The sequence below is a fragment of the Aspergillus glaucus genome (genome assembly GCF_001890805.1).
Source record: "Aspergillus glaucus CBS 516.65 unplaced genomic scaffold ASPGLscaffold_5, whole genome shotgun sequence".
NCBI classification, from domain to species: domain Eukaryota; kingdom Fungi; phylum Ascomycota; class Eurotiomycetes; order Eurotiales; family Aspergillaceae; genus Aspergillus; species Aspergillus glaucus.
The window spans coordinates 1,415,265-1,432,933 of record NW_019170457.1 but is presented as its reverse complement, the minus strand read 5'-3'; the positions used below and the strand labels follow the sequence as shown (position 1 = coordinate 1,432,933).

Here is a 17,669-nt window from a genome sequence, read left to right as displayed (position 1 = left end):
ACTTTTCACAAAACAGCCGATTTCTGGAAAAATGGATATAAGAAAGGAAGATGGTCTCTTAGCATGGTGAGAATTTCTCAAGGTAGTATTTATGCCTATAGCTTCTTTGTGTATTCACTGACCAGAGCGATATAATAAAAAGCCAGTTGTATGAGTTTTATTTCTCTTTCATTCGAAAGACCCTCCGTAGGTGGTATATTCACTGTAATGATATTAAATATGATTGGCTGGTGTGGATTATGTAATGCCCAGAGGCTAACTACATACAGAGTATGCTGCGGTTGCAGACTTGCAACCGGAGGACACGCACACAAGAGAAGTAGTTGTTACTGTAGCTGTAGTCTGTAGAATGCTACATACAATCTGTGACATCTTACATTCCTTTCGTATTAGTTCCTTCGATTAAAACATATACGGAATAGCATTTTATAAAGATGTGACGATGTCATTCACCATGGTTAGAATGTGATTGCATGGAGTAGTGTATACATGGGAATTGCGTTAGTGATATATATATATCTCGAGCTATATACTCTGGAGTACAGTGTTCAAACCGAATATCTGCTCAGGCTTGTAATGCTTCCAAGTTGCTATTACTTATGGACCGATATGAGGGTCTATATGATTTCAAAGTGATTTATCCATGATATTTGTGGTATATTGCGACCGTTGCAATGATAAACAACTTAGACCTTCGCACGAGGATGTATTTCAATATGGTAATCTGGCTGTAATTATACATGGCTGCGTAAACTATCGAGTAATCATGTTCTGAATACAAAAATTACTGAGAATTCGGGGTGGGCTGGGAAACCCGCCCCGTTAGCTGCCCCAAACTAACCATGGTTGGAATAGTGCGATATCCGATCGACTGATTGGGTATAGTTTGGAGAGTCTCGGGGTTTTGGGCCAAAACCCGCCCCAACCCACCGGGGCCTTGGGGCGGGAAGGGTTATGGCTCACCCCGCCCCAAAGCCCGCTGGGGCGGGGCATCGCCTGCCAAAGCCCGCCCCACCCCGCCCCGAGTGACACTCTAATCGATATAACGACGACGACGAAGGACACTCAGGTGAGTGCCCCAACTGAGACTTAACTAACTAGAACCTTAGGTTACGATACGAAGAGAAGCTAGGTTGTGACACCCCCCTCGTTGCATAAATATCTCTCGTTCTCATCTCTTTGGTAGGGAGTTAATCAATCAATCATTGTTGTCTTTTCCAGTTCCATTTTCCAGCCAGTTAACCAGTTTCCACCTGTGTAGGGCTGCTTGGAATTTCCTGGCTGTCATCGCCCGAGCGTGTTAATTTTCAGTCAGATCGATAAAACAATCGTCGTAAATATTACCAATATCCTCGACAATTAAACTTTTGAAGCGTTTTGTACATGACCCATGCTCTCCACTCCCTGGTCTCTCACGCTTACGCTTTTGTAGCTGATGTATCTCGTGTATCTGAAGCGTATTGTTGCTGCTGCCGTTGACAGACTCTTCCATATCCCAACGGTGCTCGAGCGATGCTATTTGTTCATCATTTTGCCCGTGGATCTCGCGATAGTGCTCTGCCATTTCTTCCTTGGACAGCAGGAGATATCCCGGATTTCCCTCTGGGCCACAATCGTCTAGCAGGCAGGTGACACTTTTTGGCCAACTATGGCTCAGGGCCGGAAAGTCTCTTCGGAAGGATTCCTGGAAGTGGAATATAGCTCTTTTCTGTAACTTTTCACGAGCTTCGTTAGTGACATGCTTAGTCCAGTCAGCTAACTGCAGGGACGCCGCAGGCTGTAACAGATACTCTTTTCCATCGTGCGTGAATCTATCTTTTTTGAGCACTCTGATCAAAAACCTAACATCATTGGCATAGCACATCCTCGAAAACTCATGCCACTGTTTCAAACATTGGATAATGGAGCTTCGGAAATCTGTGACACCCCAGAGGTGTATCTGATCAAGTAGTGATAAGAGCTCCCAAGCTTTCCGTATTGTCACGACACGGCCGCTCCAGAGTCTCTGAAAAACCTAGAACTTCAAGGTCAGTTTTGTCAATAAAGCTAATAGGTTGGCCAGACTTACATAAACGGACTCAGTGAACCCTTCATGTCCGGCATACTCTCTTTCCTGCCGTGGTCTCTTGTAGCCCACCAGGATATGCCAATGGGCTCCAAATGAGGTAAAGACGAAAACTTGGTTGTTGCGAGCCCCTGCAGATTGATATACTCTGTTCTTCTCGCCAACTTTCCCTGGCTTCCGTGCCAGACTGTCCAGCATATCAAGATAAGCTGCCCCCGCGGAACACCCTTGTCGGCGTGCTTCCCGAGCATCGCCGCTCCAACCCTTAGCCTCATAGACTGCGAAAGGGAATGCAAGGTCCGTGCCGCCCCAGTGTGGGTCAGAAATAAGGCCACAATGTCTATGAAGGAGGAGCGCCTGAAGCCGGTCCTGATCAAGATCCCATTCCGCTAGGGCACTCTGGTAGTCCGCCGGTTTGAAGGTCGCCAGCCCGAAAGTTGCATCTGGAATTCTCTTGATTAATTTGGGTTCACCGGCTAATTTACATGATACCGGGTCCCTTTTCATCTTGATTGCATTGTATTCGTGTTTATCTCTTAGGCATCATCGGATTAGATGCTAGGGCCGTAACAGGAGGGGAGCATGCTACTTACACAGCCAGCGATGGATCATTTCTCATTTGGCCAAACACATCTGTCCAGGCGTCGGCTTCCCATGCATATTCACTCTTCCTCCATCTTTCATTGTTGAGAACATGCTTGAGGAACGTTTCTGCCCTGGAGCGGCGACTGGCCTCGCTGGAATGATTCCAATCAATGCCATCAAGTGACGGGATCCAGAGGTTCCAATCCAACGTGACCCAGCTCGGAGAATAATGATGGCGGTAGTAGATACCTCGGGCGTTCTGTCCCCAGTCAGCGCCAAACCGCTCGATCATCATAGGACTCGCGACATTGTTGGGCGTGAGATAACTTTGCGTAGTTAGCGTCGCAAGACCGCATAACAGTCATTCAGGCAGGGGCCATGTACAGCTGAGCACCAACATAGTATTTCTCTAAGGCCGACTCAATCTCGTTCTCAGTCCAGCCATTTATTCGCATCATATCAACTGGCGGCCACATTATAACGACAGATTTAATTTCGACCTCATTGAGCCTCTTCGCTGTTTTAAGCTCCTTGAGTGTGCTGAGCGTCCGCGCTGATTTCTCTTTGAAGGAAGCCCGGTATTCTTCCATGGTGACTCCCACTGGGCCGTCGCCGTGGGGAGCGCTCCTTGCCTCTCCCTCGAGAGAAGATGCGTCCGGCATCCATGGCCCGTCGCGTGGATGCTTCGAAACCCGGATCTGGTTTGGCCTATTTAGAGCCTCGGGTCTCAAACGAAGCATGGGCCTGGGCTGCTTCTCGGCGTTTGTAGCGTCTGGCATACTTTCAGTTAGTCAAAAATTTGGAGGGCACGAAATATGCAACACGGCGGTCTCTGCGCTGTCTAAATAATGGAGTCCTGACTCCTGAATATGCAATCCTGTCTGAGAGACAAAGGGATTTCGAAGAGACCTGCGGGGAAGTCTATTTTTATGTGCCCTGGACTTTGCTTAGCGCCCATAGCACACAGCGGCAATGCCCGGCCAATCCGATGTTGTTATTGGCCACTACATAGATGCAAACTACCCAATCACTGCTCTTCTCTGCGGTATCATAGCCTTGTCTGCTTATCAACCCCAACAGGCACCCTTAGGGCCTCCAGTATACAGGCATCGCCTCAATCACCTGCGCCCAGCTATCATCCTTAGCGCGGCAACAAGAACAGGCAGAAATGACTTTTTGTATGGCTGAACGCACAGGGAGCCTCTCTTTCCCTCGCTTTATGGTCGTACGTACTAATGTCTTCATTGGGGGTGGAGGATATACTAATCGTCTATACCCCTAGACTGTCTCTATACCTGGTGTGTAAAAACTGATATGGTTCGGTCACCTTAATGGCCTGTTTCCTCATTGCACACTGGTCGGTGTTGTGGGATGGCTGCTTGTGGTGTAGATAAAGGATTGGATATGGATGATACAGGGTGGTAATTGTGGTTACATTAGAAGCTACTTTCTTGTATAGTTTCAATATAGTGAGAGCCCCTATGTTATGAGAAATTCGGGCTTCTTCCTATATCTCGCTATAGAGAAGATTTGCTGTAATCACCTCAAGTCGCCTGCAGATCGGGTGAGGTTATGCCCTGTCACCCGCCCTCTGAGCCCTTCGGTCGCTGCTTTGTGCGATTGTTCTGTGATATCACACGTGAAACAAAATCCACACTGAAACGGATAAACCAATGTAGCGGTTAAAAGTCCGTATCGGGGAAGTCGGGGGAGTCGATTATCCGGACTGCACGAGGCTATAGGCGACGAATTTTAATTACACAAGGAGGATGACATTGATCTCTATAGACCCAAAGGTGATGGAACGAGTGATTGGCTATCTAAACCGAATGAGTGTGTGTGTCCGTATATGAGAGGTCTGTCGGCCTCGGTAATCGGACCAACTATTAATCCACCTTGACTTTCATCACACACCACAGGTCCTCGCTTTACAGCAGTACTAATTCTGATCCCTGGTCTTCGTCTCATTTTGATCATATGTTAATTGACTATTAAACATTCTTTCTGGAACTTCTTGGATGCCTGCGACGACAGCTAGCGGCCTTATGCTTGAGTTTTGTAGAATAATGTACTTGAAGTGCTCCTGCACTTCTGTCCTGAAAATGCTGCGCAACTTCCTCCCAATCCATACTCCCTGTGGCTTTTAGGCTAACCAAGAGATCCTCTGCAGATGAATAAGGCCTCTTTTTCACAGATTTCTTAGGGTTGCTAGCAGCAGGTGCACACGAAAGGCTGACAGGCAGGGCTGGCTCCTTGGGGGAAGAAGATTGTAGTGATAGTGTGTTGAGCTGACTGGGCAAAATTGGGATGAATGAGAAAAAATATTCCTGTTGCGGACCATAAGAGTCAATAGTAAGGATAGCTCGCCCAACAATGTCTCGAGTGCTATAGTGGCCTGCCGGTGACAGATGCGGTAAATCTGGCGTTGACTGTGTTGGGCGAGTTGGTGACCCGGCGGAATGCAGAGAAAGTGCACGTTTACTGGATTCTCTCATGGAGCGGGTCACGATTCTTTGTCTCTTTGAGTGACGTTGAGACACCCTGGGTTCTAATTTACTAGACCGGCTGGAGCGCCGAGAGCCATCATCGCCGCGTTGCCGGTTCTGACACTCAGAAGTTTGTCTTTGGGCCACCACTGACGGCTTGCGTCGAGGCGGTGGTGGGATTACCACTGCGATCGAGGGTGGAGATGCAAAAAAAAAAAAAAAAAAAAAATAATTAATTAATTAATCAGAATATTATACGGGGTAGGTGTACACATTTTTAAAGCGCTTACCCGAATTATTATTCCGCAAAACAGGAGGTTAAGTAGATATATAACCCTCGGTCTCTGTGGGGGTTTCAATACTTTGTCGGATTATTGTACCTTCGGAGCGGCCAGCCAGATCTGTCCCCTCATCGAAGCTGGGAAGAGACGCAGTTGGGGCTGCAAGTTGAAGGTTAGTGAAACGATTTAACACAAAACACCAAGACCTGAAAACCTACAAAGTGTGGCAGCATCCAGAATCACATTGCCGTTTCCTCGCTGTGAGAGGTTGTTGTCCGTACGCGAGTCCATCACCTGTGGTTCTGTTTTCGCGAACTTGGTCAACTCGACATCGAACGAATTCGGTCTCGCAGGGCCACATGCAGAATGCTCCCCATAAGAGCGGGCAAGAAGCAGAAAGCCATCGTCCCGAGGGAGGGCTTTGCAGGCAGCCGCAACGGAAAGGAAAGGAGGCAGTAGAACGGGCTGGGTAGAACGAGCTGGTCCCAGTTCCAGTGATTTGGAGGGCTGGGGCTGGTAGAACTCGATATTGTCGAGATCTACCAAGAATGACCGCCAGACAGATGTCACAGCTATCAAGAATGCTTTATAAGTGACGATGGAAAGGAACTATAGGGGTTAGACAGAGCAGCTCCTCGCGGAGTTTTGAATGAATATATTGATTATGAATATAAAAAATCTACAACATACGGATAGCAAATGTCCTACGTGTCACGGAGTGCTCAGCCAGGATAATGGAATATCAATCTCATGGGTTCTACCTAGGTAGCTGTCGACGAGAATAATTGACACGAAGAAAGAAAGAAGGTAATGCTACAATCATCAACAAAGCAAAAAACCCCACCTCACGTGATAGCCAGCCAACATGAACAGGCCGCCAAACTGACCAGGGGCTGAGGTGGACGTTGCAGTTATTAGATAGACTAGTGGGTAGAGTGATTGAATGTCCATTTCTGTGTACGTGGGTGGACAAAAATTTTTGCTGTGTTTCAGAAATTCCGAAAGACAAATGATTGCATGATGTTGACTGGATTATTTACAGACATTGTATTTCTGTGAGTCTAGCCTCTTTATCACACCTCCGCCGCTGCAGCCACGGCCGAGCGTGCATTAGGAGAACCAGGAGAATACAGCCTAACCAATTACCATTCGGTATCATTCTTAGCGCGAAAGCTGATCTTTAGGGCGCATTGTCAATTTAATTACCACATGCATGAAAAAGAGGGGGAGTTGGCGCAAAGTAATCAGGTTTAAGTTGCGAGAGCAAAAGTCATCAAGTCCCTGAGATGAAACAGCAGTTCAACTCTCAACAAGATGCTTCTACTTCCCAGTAAGCCTGAAGGACAGCAGGTCTATCCTGTCGTGGATACTCGATCCTCAAGAGTTTTTCGAAATGAAGGCTCTCTGGATATGGAAGCTCCTTCGTCAGAGGCTCTACATCGAAAATTGCGCAGCCGGGAGGTCCAACTCTTTGCCGTGGGGGGAGCTATTGGAACATGTAATTCCATTTCAACTCCCGGTATGGAAGATGCTGATTACCTGCGTAGCACTGTTCGTCCAGATGGGGGCTGTCCTTCCGCATGGTGGTCCGGCGGGTTTATTCATTGGCTTTATGGCATACGGGACTATAATTCTAGCAGTCAATCAGTGCTTCGGTTGGTTGCGTCTGAGGAAGTCAATGCTGAGCTATACCTGACTTTCGTTATAGGAGAAATAGTCTGCTATCGACCAATCCCATCGCCATTTATTCGACTGGCAGGACACTGGGTTGATGAAGCCTTGAGCTTCGCCATGGGATGGAACTTCTTTTTGAACGTTGGTATGTATGTTGCTCATTGCGAAGAGCAAATAAGAAGCATTTGACTCACGGCACATAGCCCTCGGTCTTCCATATGAAATTGTCGCGCTCAACGTGCTCTTGACATATTGGACGGACAAAGTTCCTGTTGCAGTAGTGGTTGCTGTCATCATAGTAATTCTGGCGTATTCTTACTTATAGACACGATGAGAAAGTTGAATTTAATACTAATCCTCTACTAGGCTCCTGAATGGTCTTACAGTTCGGTACTACGGCATATCGGAGTTTTATCTGTCCATCTTCAAGGTATTCCTTATGGTGGGTTTGATCGCGTACACTTTCATTACCATGGTTGGTGGCAATCCTCACCACGATGTCTATGGTTTTCGATATTGGAGGGATCCGGTGAGTCCATATGCTTCCCACGTCCATTTTTTCTAGATGCTGAGATACAACGCAGGGGGCCTTCGTCTCGTACTTGGTTCCGGGGAATACTGGTCGTTTCCTGGGAGTTATGAGCTGTATGGTGCAGGCCTCGTTTACGTAAGTCTATAGAGTCAGATGTATTTCTCGGCATTTGTTGACTTTCCACTTCAGAATGGTAGGACCCGAGTATATCTCTATGGCAGCAGGCGAAGCGCAAAATCCACAAAAGGTCATGCGTCAGGCCTACGCATCCTTTTTCTGGCGGCTTCTATTCTTCTTTTGCCTGGGTGCTCTCTGTGTTGGTATCGTTACTCCTTACAACGATCAGAGTCTGCAGAATATGCTTGACGGGACCAAGGAGGGCAGTGGCACGGGTGCAGCGTGAGTATTGGCTCTCATGCGTATCAGGGCAGAACTAACCGAGAAGATCGCCATACGTTATATCCATGGACCGTTTTGGGATCAATGTCTTGCCGGATATTGTAAACGCCCTGATTATGACGTCTGTTCTTTCAGCTGCCAATAACCTTGTCTTCTCCGGTGCCCGAACGTTATATGGTATGTCACTTGAGGGCAAGGCTCCCAAAGTCCTATCACAATGCAACCGCTATGGCCTACCGTACAACGCGGTGGCCGTAACTATGGCATTCTGCGCGCTGGCCTTTCTTCAAGTCAATAATAGTTCGGCCACCGTTCTCAACTGGCTGGTCAGCTGCATCACAGCCGCGTATCTCCTCAATTACCTTGGCACATGTCTCACGTATTTGCACTTCTATGCGGCAATGCGTCAGCAAAAAATTGATCGACATATTCTTCCATATCAGGGCTATCTGCAGCCCTACGCCGCATGGTACGCGGTTTTCGGTACGAGCATCATGCTCCTGATATTAGGATTCGACCTATTTTTCCCGGGGCTGTGGGACATTACAACTTTCTTTCTAGATTATGTGATGATCGCTTTTTTCATCTTGGCTTTTGTCGTTTGGAAGGCGATCCATCGGACGACGTATATCAAACCGGGAACTGCCAATGTTGAAAATACATCCTAAGATGGTAGTACCTTGCGTACTGTTTTGTACGGCTGAGAAGACCTGATGGGATACATACGCATTGAATATCTTGTTACACAGACCCATGATACATAGAAGCACAGTACAATGTATCTTAAATCGACCAGGCACTCAGATTCGAGCAGTTATAAATCCCAACTGGTCAATCTCGTCGCCATCCTGGCCATAGAAACCCACAATCTGCCATCCATTTTCCACCTTGAATTCCCGACAGTCATCGGTCACCTGGCCAGCGCTAATGGTGTTCCCAGCACTAGTCGTAGCCAACAAGTAAAAGTTCCGAGTATGGTCGTTGTGCTTACCCTGGCACAACTGGGCCCGTGTCCAGTATTCATTGTCGGCCAGCACAAGTTCGTGGAGTGTGCCGTCTGGACCCCCATGGCTGTACTTTTTGCCGGATGCTAGAGCCAGACCTACCGCGACCAGACGCTCGCCACCACGGAGGGAAATCTTGTTTGGCTTGTCGGTGCCCGTCGCGGAATCCGGGGTTGAGGGCAGATCGTTGAACCAGGTTCTGGACAATCAGCATCGGATCTAGGGAATCTGACAATAAGCTTACCCATGCGGCCCTCCAAAAAGATCCGTCTGCCGGATAGATGGGGACAGGGACCAGGTGAAGTTGCTGGTAATTGGATTGTGGTCTGACAAAATTGATCCGTCGCGTAAGAATTTGCGGTCCTCGTACGCGAAGTGGGTGGATTGCAAGTCAAGTATGCGACTACCACGATAACTAAACATATTCAGTCAGCCGACCATGAAATAAAGAAGAATAAAACAAAATCGTACAGGATTTTATCAAGCACTTCGCAGGTGTCGTTTGTCGTAGGGTTATCACATTTCTCGGGTTGACTGCCTTTTCGAGGCTCTGCGCCGTTCAATATGAGTTCCACCCATGAGTCCTTCATCAGGTTCTGATCTTGGAATACGCGAATGTTCTCCCCAGGCGAAGCGTAGAGGGAGTTTGTGTCTCCAGTGACTACTACGGCGTTTCCTGTGGAATGGTTCTCAATGTGATTTGCAACCTGCTGCAAGTTGGAATTTCTCGCATTCAGATCGGCTTTGGTATTCCTATCAATCCAGTCAGTTCAGGCTATCACCCATCCTAGGAGTACCACTCACCCTGCATCGGCATGGACATTGTAGAAGTCAATGTAGACGCCCTCGTCGACCTGTATGCGCATAGCTGTAAAGCCCTTGGGCGTGAAGCAGTCTGCGTCTGCTATATCAGAGCAGGTGTCCCATTTGATGCGCTGAAGGTCAATCCAGGGATAATTTGACAGCGTGTTGAGTCCTGAGCCGACCACGGCACCTCCTGATGTAGAAGTACGATACGGATGGTTGTCGGTTTTGTAGAGATAAGTGTGGTAATTGAAATCCTTGGTTCGTCGTCAGCTGAGTCGATTGATCTAAAAGAGAAACGCCGGGACTCTTACCTCCTGCACCTGAATCACGTCGTATCCATACTGTGCAAACTTCGACCCAAGGAATTCAGTATTTGTCGTCTTACTGCCGGAAACGCCATTGGTGTTGAAAACCGCGGGAAGACCAGCCACATTGAACGACAAGACATTGAACTCCCCGCTGGTGGCTGCCCACGCTGGCAGCGTAGAGAATAAAGATAGAGCCCACAAGAGACGCATTGTCATTGAACGGGTGTCAGGGGCTCGGTGCGGGAATTGGAATAGCATCCCAATGACCTCAACTAAAGGTTTTTATATACGAGTATACTCTCAATCTACCCCTGATAAACCGGCAGTCAAACGATTGTGATTGACTTTGGGGCATTCTTGGCACGAACTAAATATATATACAATCCCGGATAGGTTCCTCTGCTGGGGTTATGTTATCAAACTCGACGGTCAATGGGTATCCATTCCCTCGCTTAGCCAAATAATAACTAGTGCACTTCGCTTAGACAGATCGCCCTCGCTTAACCATACACGGCAGCCGGTCTGAACCGATCCGAATCAAACCGAATCAATCGCTTTAAGCTCCCTGATGTCTATCGCTCGTCCGTTCCACGGGTCCATATCCGTAGTTATTCGGTTAGCATTTGTCGTGTGTTAAAATAGCCTGTACCTCGTGCTAATCTACCACTGGGCAGCCTTACCTGATATAGCTAGCGTCAAGATCTCCATCCGGCTTCGAGAACTTGAACCCCGCCTGGTTCTAGTCCTACAGTCGCCAGGGCATTTGTACTGCGGATAATCTGCCAATGGTATGTTGCAACATCGAAGTACGTAGAAATATGAGCAGTCGCATTGTTGCCGGCTAGTTGCAACAAGTACATACATAATGCACAACGTGGACGGACAGATTTGTGTCTGGCCTCAAGTGGCCTCCAGTCCCCAGCAGATGATGGGGTATCATCAATCGATAATCATTGTTCGCTCAATTGTCAGTCCCCGCAGCCGACTAGTTGCTATCCTGCAGCTTGTGGAGATGTTCTAGGTGTGCATCCGGGCTGCAACGTGGAGACGGGGAGGGAAATCCGGAGCTGATAATGGTTCACTCGTCCGAAAAAGCAAAATGGAAGCCCAGGTCAATTCATTGTAATACCGATATCCAGCTCTTGCATTCCAACAATACATTCGGCACCCTGGTTCATAACAGCAGTGATTTCATGCCGATCTGAGCGGCGCTAGTTCTGATTCAGGTACTTCTGACTGAATATCGCCTCACGGTGACAGAGGACGAATGCCGCAGGCGCAATTGACTATTTCTCTAATTTCTCTGGATTCATTCCGGCGATAAAAATGGCCGTGGCTCGCTCAGGCTGCATTATATCCGCGCAAAACATGTTACACAGGACATTGAGGCCTATTGCTAAGGCACGGAAAGGATGTTAACCCGGCTGTGTAGGAAAGGCTGCAATATGAGAGGCTGGCTTCAATGCAGGCAGCTTTATCCTTACGAACCGCATATAGTACATTATACCCAATAACTTTTGCAGAAACTGGATGTTCACTACAGTTTTCGTCGTCAATGACCACATCACAAGAGAGCGTGTACGCTATACAGACCATTGCCGAAAGGCCTAAGGCTGCGACTAACCACGAAGATAAGAGCCGTCGGTTTAGTTCCCGGGTTTGATTCATGTCTAATTATTGCACAGGTCATGTCACTATGGCTTATTTCGATGCTGGCAGGCTTCCCGACCCGCCTGTTAGCAAAAGCTACTTTACATTACCCAATGGTAAATCTAACACAATTCCACCCTTACACAGACTCCTCTGACAAACTTGACATCCCAGGCTGCCCTGTGGAGCATCCCTTTTTGAGTGAAAGAACTGACAAAAAGATTGGCAGTATGCGTTTTGGATCTCAGCTGTCCAAGATCTCAACACCGTTAAGCAAGTTTCTCATATAAGCCGCGAACGGATCCCCAAATGGTCATTTATTTAAACGAAACAGGGAGGATAGATACAGTCTCTCGTTGGTACAGACTGGTTCATGCAAAAGGTGTAGGCGTGTTCGGAGAATTTGTGGTGACCAACAAGGACGTCGCAAAATACACCGATGCCAGTTTCGTCCAGCCGGATAGTCAAGGCAATTCCAAAGCTACTTGGCTTTTGGTACGATTTTCGACCGGGGCTTTACTAACACTCAACGAAAACAGCCAGGAAACCGAGTGGGATCACCATTTGGTCAGGGTCAAGTTGGTGCTGGCGACGCCCATCGATCCCGACAAAGATTGGTTCACCCAAGACGAGGCCACTATAATCGCCGGCAAGGATCCCAACTATCTGAGCTGTCGACTGTACGATGAGATCCAACAGGGCCAGTACCCTACGTGGAGGGCTTACGCACAAATCATTGACCCGGCCAAAATTTCTGTCGATGCCCTGGCTGTTACGAAGGTCGTCCCAGAGTCCGACTGTCCGTTGCTTGAGTTGGGCAAGATCACGCGCAATGGGCTTCCAAGAAGAAGCGCCAGGACCGTTGTGCCTGGCTAGGATATCTCCCCTAATCCACGTATGTCTTTCACCTTCCATCTTTTCTGTCTTATGTTGTGTTTTTGTTTCTGACACTAGTTCCAGTTTTTCAAATTCACCTCTTCTCTTATGGGGATTTGCGGCGATACCGGTTGGGCGCTAGTCATGACCAGCTGCCGCCAAACAAAGCCTGGTCATATGTGTATGATCCCACCCGGCGTAATGGGGCTTATAATATGACCAACTACGCAAATGCGCCCACCTACATCGGGAGCTGAGGGCGGGACCTGAAGGGCCCGGATCACTATAACATTGGCAGGGCGATGTCGTCAAATACTGTAGCCAGCTGGAGGACGTCGATTACAGGCAATGCCGAAAGCACTGGGATATCTTGTTGGAATTCATCAACAATGTGGCTGCCTCTGTGACTCCAGCTTCCTTCCCGGGCCAGGAAGCAGCCATCGATGAGCTCATTTCTGAACTTTTACTTCGATAATCACTTGTCACTAACTGCGGGCTCTACTGTTCACAGCCGTCTTCAAGAAGATCCGGCAGGCCACTGAACCTGATTCGCCTGCAAATCCCACTTACGAGGAATTTAAAAAGACTCTTGAAAACACAATCGACGGAAGGGTGACGAACAACAGATCGAGGCAAAGCGTCCTGGGCCTTGTCGCGGGAGGGGAGAGTTCTCACGATTTAAACTATATCCCGCCCACTCTCCCGGATCTGACGACTGGTACGGTCCATGATGTTTTTAAACGTATCTGATGTCAGAACCATGCCTTATATCATCTTTCTTTCGAGATTGATTCGTCTTCTATTGTCCTGGCCAACGTTTTTGGGAACTGCCAATCTGTGTTTGGTACAATATGCGTCAGGGCATTGCAATATATTTCAAGTGTGAAAAACCGCCACACGAAATCTCGTCGATGAAAATGCACGGCTCGGTGGTCTGGATCATAGTTCGTGTGTTAATGAAATGTATTATATCCCTCAACATACGTAATTTAGAGACCGTTGCTGTGATCGTTCAACCTGTCGGACCGTCCATGCAGACAGAGAAATCAGATGCAATACAAGAGCATATGCGGCTAGGTTACCCTTCTATACGAATACATTCTTACATATATAGCTACATTTAATTATTGGTACATTATTATAAGTGCTGGCGCGCCGCTCCGTCTCATTCGGTTCAATTAGCCAATTCCTATACAAGTAAGCATAAGCATATATTAACCGTTGATCAAATTACGGGGCAGGCAGGGAATACGTACACTGGCTAGTTTGCTTCTCGCACGAATTTTTGGTCCATAGAACAGAAGTACCCACGGTACGAGCGTCAGAAGCAACCCCTGTGAGAATCAGCAAAATGCTCCCTGCAGAAGGAAGATATGTTGACTCACGATCCCGCCAAGGAGACTAGACGCTCCTGGATATCCCAGGTTAGTAAACATGGCATTTGTAACAAGCGGAAATACACCCCCGAGGAGGTTCCGGCCTGTAAACACAATTAGCAGCGAGTTCTCGCACAGATAGATCACAAGTCAACATACAACAAGACTGCGCCGCAATGGCCGAGCTGGCATAGCGATGATAGGTGTCTGCCAGGTAATTGAACACTGCCAGGTAGACTGAATAAATGCCCATGGTTGCGCACCCAACGGCTATTGTGGGCACGATCCAGGGTATCGATGGATACGAGGTCCATCCAAACCAGAATAGCCCGGCAGGCAAAAGGGCAGCCTGAACACAGGCAAAGTACAATCTACCTTCAGCAGATTTGGGAAGGATGCCGAAGCGGGAGGCTATTTTTTCCTGAACGATACTTATGGAAGTCATGAGGATGACGCCAACACAGATCGCTGGACACAGGTCAGTGGACATGGCAGAGAAAAGGGTCATACGATTGATTGCACATACAGGTGAAGACAGCGCCAGTCTGCTGGATATTAAAGCCATGGTTGGTCGCGAAAACCAATGGAACCGCAGCAAACTGGAGATAGAGAACTGCCCAGCTAAACGCAATCCAAAGGGAGAAGAAAAAAACCACGGGTTCGGTAACGAGCATATCTAGACCATGAGAATCCGAGTATACAAATCGGTGGGAATATAAAGGACAGCTCACTGAAAGGACGATAGCAAGAAGTAAGAATCATTTGGGTGAGTGAGGCGCGCTGTTCGTCGCTTTGAACCTTCCATCGAATGCGACAAGCTTCGTCCTTGTCACTTATCATCACCCCAATATGCCCTGCCTCTTCCAATTGATCGTAATATTTGTTCAACGCTTGAGCTTTCCCGCGTAAGATTACGTTTCCACGCGTTTCCTTGAAGAAGAGGAGCATGAGAACGACCAGACATCCGGCCGCTATGGCATGGGAGTAGTACACCCAGCGCCACGATGTGTGGTATACGATCATACTGGATATCAGTGGAGCGAGACCGGTGCCAAAAAGCGCGCCTCCGGAATATATTGCCATTGGTGTGTTCCTGTCCTCTGCCTCGTAGAAGTCACTGATCACGCCGCCCACCACGGTTGCGAACGTAGCTGCAGCATATTAGCACAGGTGCTTTCGATAGAGGGAATTCGTAGGTTATCCGTACATGCGCCCACTCCTTGGATCAAACGAGCAACCAAAAGCCCGGCAAATATGCGAGAGCTGCCACAAGCGATCGTACTCGCTGTATATCAGGGATCCACACGTCAGTTCCCTCTCTATAGACCCCGGACATTGGGTTCCTTCCTACCAGTAAACAAAATCCCACTTGCGATGAAGACAGGACGACGCCCATTGACCTCGGAGAACGGTGCGATTACCATAGGCGCCAGCGCAAACCCGATACAGAATATTGTGATTCCCAGATTGTACACCACGCTGCTTATGCCCCATTGTTTCATTAATTCTTCCGATGCCGGACTAATCTCACCAGTGGAATAACCGGCTATCGCTGTCGAGATACATGAGATGCAGGTCAGCATTGACTTGCGCCATTTCGGCCAGAGGTACGGAGAAGTATATTTCTTCAGGCATGGTTGTTCCGGTGGTGGTAGTTGCCCAGGTCCCGGGGGCAATGCAATTCGCGGAGTCGGGAGGGCCGTATCGAACTCGAGATAGAGATACTTGGTCTCCTGCCTCGAGAAACCCTGGCACCGACCCAAGTCTCCGAGCAGACTGCTGTGAGAGGAAACGACCGCTGGCATCGGGAGTAAAGTGTCTGTTTCGTTGACTACTGGATGGCCATTCTTGCACGGTGATGACGGCAAAAACGTTTTATTCGCTTTTTCTGGCATATTGGAAATCGCGTTCCTCGCCCGAGTGGATTCTTAGAGAGACAAACAAAGACAGGGGTCATAAACAACACCCCTCCCGAAGGCTAGCAAATTATTCTCAACGCCGGAGTTAATATTGAACAAGATCCAATGTAGTAGAGTGGGTTTCATCGTCGACAATTGAAACAAGATAAAAGACATCCTCATTTCTTTTTCTTCGTCTCCTTTTTCCAAGGTCCTAGTACACAGAGCCGGCCTCCGGATATTTCGCCATTATTCAACTGGGCGTATCACATCTTCCTTCGACCATTTTGTGTCGAGGCATTCGATTCTCCTTGGAATAGATTGACGGAAATTTTGAGAAAATTGGAAGGGTCCCGGAGCCTACTTTCCGCTTCATATCGATATCTGTCGCAAAGAGTCTTTGACATAGTCATCCCTTCTTCGCGGACAATCCGCAACGCAAGTCGAGCCTCCGGTATTTTCTGATCCACAACAAGTAGCGAGGTACTTGGAACGTCTCCAACCCTACATAAATGATAAATGCAGTACGCAATATATCAGCCTTGCTTCGCTGCAGTATCACATTCCGTAGTTCTAAGTTTGGGGGGGGGAGCCTTGCATTAGAGCTGATGCATGCAGGTGCCGCATCCTGCATATTTTGATGCTCATTGATCTTGGCGCCAATAGAGAGGTGTGACTAAATCAACCTATGACGATTATTTACGGCAGCCGCAGATGATCCTGAGTCCTACACATCATCATGTTTTGCTGCGTCTGCATGCGTGTGTTGGATACACAGACGATAAGGGTGGAATTCGACATGCCATGCATGACAACCCAATTGATAGTCCAGATATGAGGTCAGACAACGATAACTGAGATAGTCGGTCAAGGATTGCAGGTGCAAAAGAACATAGCTTCGTTGGAGCGCTGAGCATAGACGATGGGCTATTTAAGGGTCACCTCGTCCCTTCGATCAGTCTCTCAATTCTCAGCATCACTCTCCATCCATCGCTTCTTCTTCGATCTTAAACCAAAGCAAAGAATCTCTTTCTATCAACTTCTCCAAAATGGCTGTCATCGAACGTGTTACCCTCTTCAAGATCCCCAACAACGACGACCGTCAGCGTGTCCTTGAGCAGTTCAAGGTTCTGGTCAAGTCCGCCACCAAGGTAAGGCTACCTTTATCGTACCAGGAAGCGATTTGAGTGCTAACGATGGTGTTTTCGAATCGGTATAGGACGGCAAGCCCTACATCAGCAACGCCGCCGTCGGAGCCTCGTTCGATGACCCTCGTACCCACGGCTACAACCTGTCCGTCAAAATGACCTTCCAGTCGCTGGACGACATGAGATACTACGACAACGACTGCGAGGCACACAAGGCTCTCAAGGCTGTTGCCGTCCCTGTCAAGGAGGACCTCCTGACCACTTACTTCGAGTCCGTGGTCTAAGTTATGATATTAGCTAGCTTCAAATGGCCAGGCAGGTCCTGCTTATGGTGAAATGGAATGGAACAACGTATTCTTATTTATCTATTCTCTCGTAAAGTTTCACTGCGTAACCCAATAAACACGTATGAGGTAGATAAAACATATGACTCTTGTATAGTTATATATAGCTTTGAGCAGCCCACTCGAAAGACGATTGGTGAAGACTTTATTTTAAGTATCGCTCTCTGCGAGTAGCCAAACCCTCTGCTTCACGCTCCGGAATCACGCATAATACTAGAGGAAGAGCTTCAAATAAA

The 17,669-nt window shown here is 48.0% G+C and overlaps 8 protein-coding genes across 8 annotated transcripts; 3 read left to right on the top strand and 5 right to left on the bottom strand.

Annotated features, from left to right (window-relative positions):
- Nucleotides 1-670: 670 nt before the first annotated feature.
- On the bottom strand, nt 671-1,036 carry ASPGLDRAFT_44767 (uncharacterized protein). Its single transcript, XM_022546087.1, has one exon. It carries the CDS (start codon nt 991-993, stop codon nt 823-825), a length of 171 nt encoding a protein of 56 aa, XP_022403561.1. The 5' UTR covers nt 994-1,036; the 3' UTR covers nt 671-822.
- Nucleotides 1,037-1,144: 108 nt separating this feature from the next.
- ASPGLDRAFT_145643 (uncharacterized protein) lies at nt 1,145-3,509 on the bottom strand. Its single transcript, XM_022541856.1, has 4 exons — nt 3,035-3,509; nt 2,659-2,976; nt 2,069-2,600; nt 1,145-2,014 (listed from the first exon to the last, which is right to left on the bottom strand). The coding sequence occupies exons 1-4, from the start codon at nt 3,427-3,429 to the stop codon at nt 1,301-1,303; spliced, it is 1,959 nt and encodes a 652-aa protein (XP_022403560.1). The 5' UTR covers nt 3,430-3,509; the 3' UTR covers nt 1,145-1,300.
- Nucleotides 3,510-4,641: 1,132 nt separating this feature from the next.
- Nucleotides 4,642-6,368, bottom strand: ASPGLDRAFT_80761 (uncharacterized protein; the record flags this gene model as incomplete). Its single annotated transcript, XM_022550084.1, has 4 exons — nt 4,642-5,321; nt 5,517-5,576; nt 5,636-5,989; nt 6,305-6,368. 4 exons carry the CDS (start codon nt 6,366-6,368, stop codon nt 4,642-4,644), a joined length of 1,158 nt encoding a protein of 385 aa, XP_022403559.1.
- A 459-nt stretch (nt 6,369-6,827) lies between these two features.
- On the top strand, nt 6,828-8,690 carry ASPGLDRAFT_121327 (uncharacterized protein; the record flags this gene model as incomplete). The annotated part of the gene is made up of 8 exons (XM_022540230.1): nt 6,828-6,915; nt 6,965-7,072; nt 7,126-7,236; nt 7,295-7,400; nt 7,458-7,620; nt 7,676-7,758; nt 7,813-8,022; nt 8,069-8,690. The coding sequence occupies 8 exons, from the start codon at nt 6,828-6,830 to the stop codon at nt 8,688-8,690; spliced, it is 1,491 nt and encodes a 496-aa protein (XP_022403558.1).
- Nucleotides 8,555-10,351, bottom strand: ASPGLDRAFT_167497 (endonuclease/exonuclease/phosphatase family protein; the record flags this gene model as incomplete). The annotated part of the gene is made up of 5 exons (XM_022542644.1): nt 8,555-9,225; nt 9,271-9,441; nt 9,498-9,779; nt 9,831-10,087; nt 10,145-10,351. 5 exons carry the CDS (start codon nt 10,349-10,351, stop codon nt 8,823-8,825), a joined length of 1,320 nt encoding a protein of 439 aa, XP_022403557.1. The 3' UTR covers nt 8,555-8,822.
- A 1,644-nt stretch (nt 10,352-11,995) lies between these two features.
- On the top strand, nt 11,996-13,101 carry ASPGLDRAFT_1282077 (uncharacterized protein). Its single transcript, XM_022540775.1, has 2 exons — nt 11,996-12,686; nt 12,752-13,101. Exon 1 carries the CDS (start codon nt 12,101-12,103, stop codon nt 12,665-12,667), a length of 567 nt encoding a protein of 188 aa, XP_022403556.1. The 5' UTR covers nt 11,996-12,100; the 3' UTR covers nt 12,668-12,686; nt 12,752-13,101.
- Nucleotides 13,102-13,749: 648 nt separating this feature from the next.
- Nucleotides 13,750-16,275, bottom strand: ASPGLDRAFT_44760 (MFS transporter). Its single transcript, XM_022546086.1, has 8 exons — nt 15,395-16,275; nt 15,251-15,328; nt 14,775-15,194; nt 14,570-14,719; nt 14,203-14,511; nt 14,053-14,147; nt 13,924-14,001; nt 13,750-13,856 (listed from the first exon to the last, which is right to left on the bottom strand). Exons 1-8 carry the CDS (start codon nt 15,936-15,938, stop codon nt 13,842-13,844), a joined length of 1,689 nt encoding a protein of 562 aa, XP_022403555.1. The 5' UTR covers nt 15,939-16,275; the 3' UTR covers nt 13,750-13,841.
- A 631-nt stretch (nt 16,276-16,906) lies between these two features.
- Nucleotides 16,907-17,444, top strand: ASPGLDRAFT_167492 (Dabb family protein). Its single transcript, XM_022542643.1, has 2 exons — nt 16,907-17,092; nt 17,161-17,444. The coding sequence occupies exons 1-2, from the start codon at nt 16,991-16,993 to the stop codon at nt 17,371-17,373; spliced, it is 315 nt and encodes a 104-aa protein (XP_022403554.1). The 5' UTR covers nt 16,907-16,990; the 3' UTR covers nt 17,374-17,444.
- Nucleotides 17,445-17,669: the final 225 nt, after the last annotated feature.

What these genes read in the sequence shown, in the direction of transcription:
- ASPGLDRAFT_44767 (XM_022546087.1), bottom strand. Translation starts at nt 993, where the DNA reads ATGCCCCGCCCCAGCGGGCTTTGGGGCGGGGTGAGCCATAACCCTTCC.
- ASPGLDRAFT_145643 (XM_022541856.1), bottom strand. Translation starts at nt 3,429, where the DNA reads ATGCCAGACGCTACAAACGCCGAGAAGCAGCCCAGGCCCATGCTTCGT. An exon ending in AATGATCCATCGCTGGCTGT is followed by an intron (nt 2,601 to 2,658) that starts GTAAGTAGCATG and finishes ATGATGCCTAAG; the next exon opens with AGATAAACACGAATACAATG. An exon ending in GGTTCACTGAGTCCGTTTAT is followed by an intron (nt 2,015 to 2,068) that starts GTAAGTCTGGCC and finishes TTGAAGTTCTAG; the next exon opens with GTTTTTCAGAGACTCTGGAG.
- ASPGLDRAFT_1282077 (XM_022540775.1), top strand. Translation starts at nt 12,101, where the DNA reads ATGGTCATTTATTTAAACGAAACAGGGAGGATAGATACAGTCTCTCGT.
- ASPGLDRAFT_44760 (XM_022546086.1), bottom strand. Translation starts at nt 15,938, where the DNA reads ATGCCAGAAAAAGCGAATAAAACGTTTTTGCCGTCATCACCGTGCAAG. An exon ending in AAGTGGGATTTTGTTTACTG is followed by an intron (nt 15,329 to 15,394) that starts GTAGGAAGGAAC and finishes CCTGATATACAG; the next exon opens with CGAGTACGATCGCTTGTGGC. An exon ending in GACTGGCGCTGTCTTCACCT is followed by an intron (nt 14,512 to 14,569) that starts GTATGTGCAATC and finishes ACCTGTGTCCAG; the next exon opens with CGATCTGTGTTGGCGTCATC.
- ASPGLDRAFT_167492 (XM_022542643.1), top strand. Translation starts at nt 16,991, where the DNA reads ATGGCTGTCATCGAACGTGTTACCCTCTTCAAGATCCCCAACAACGAC. An exon ending in TGGTCAAGTCCGCCACCAAG is followed by an intron (nt 17,093 to 17,160) that starts GTAAGGCTACCT and finishes GAATCGGTATAG; the next exon opens with GACGGCAAGCCCTACATCAG.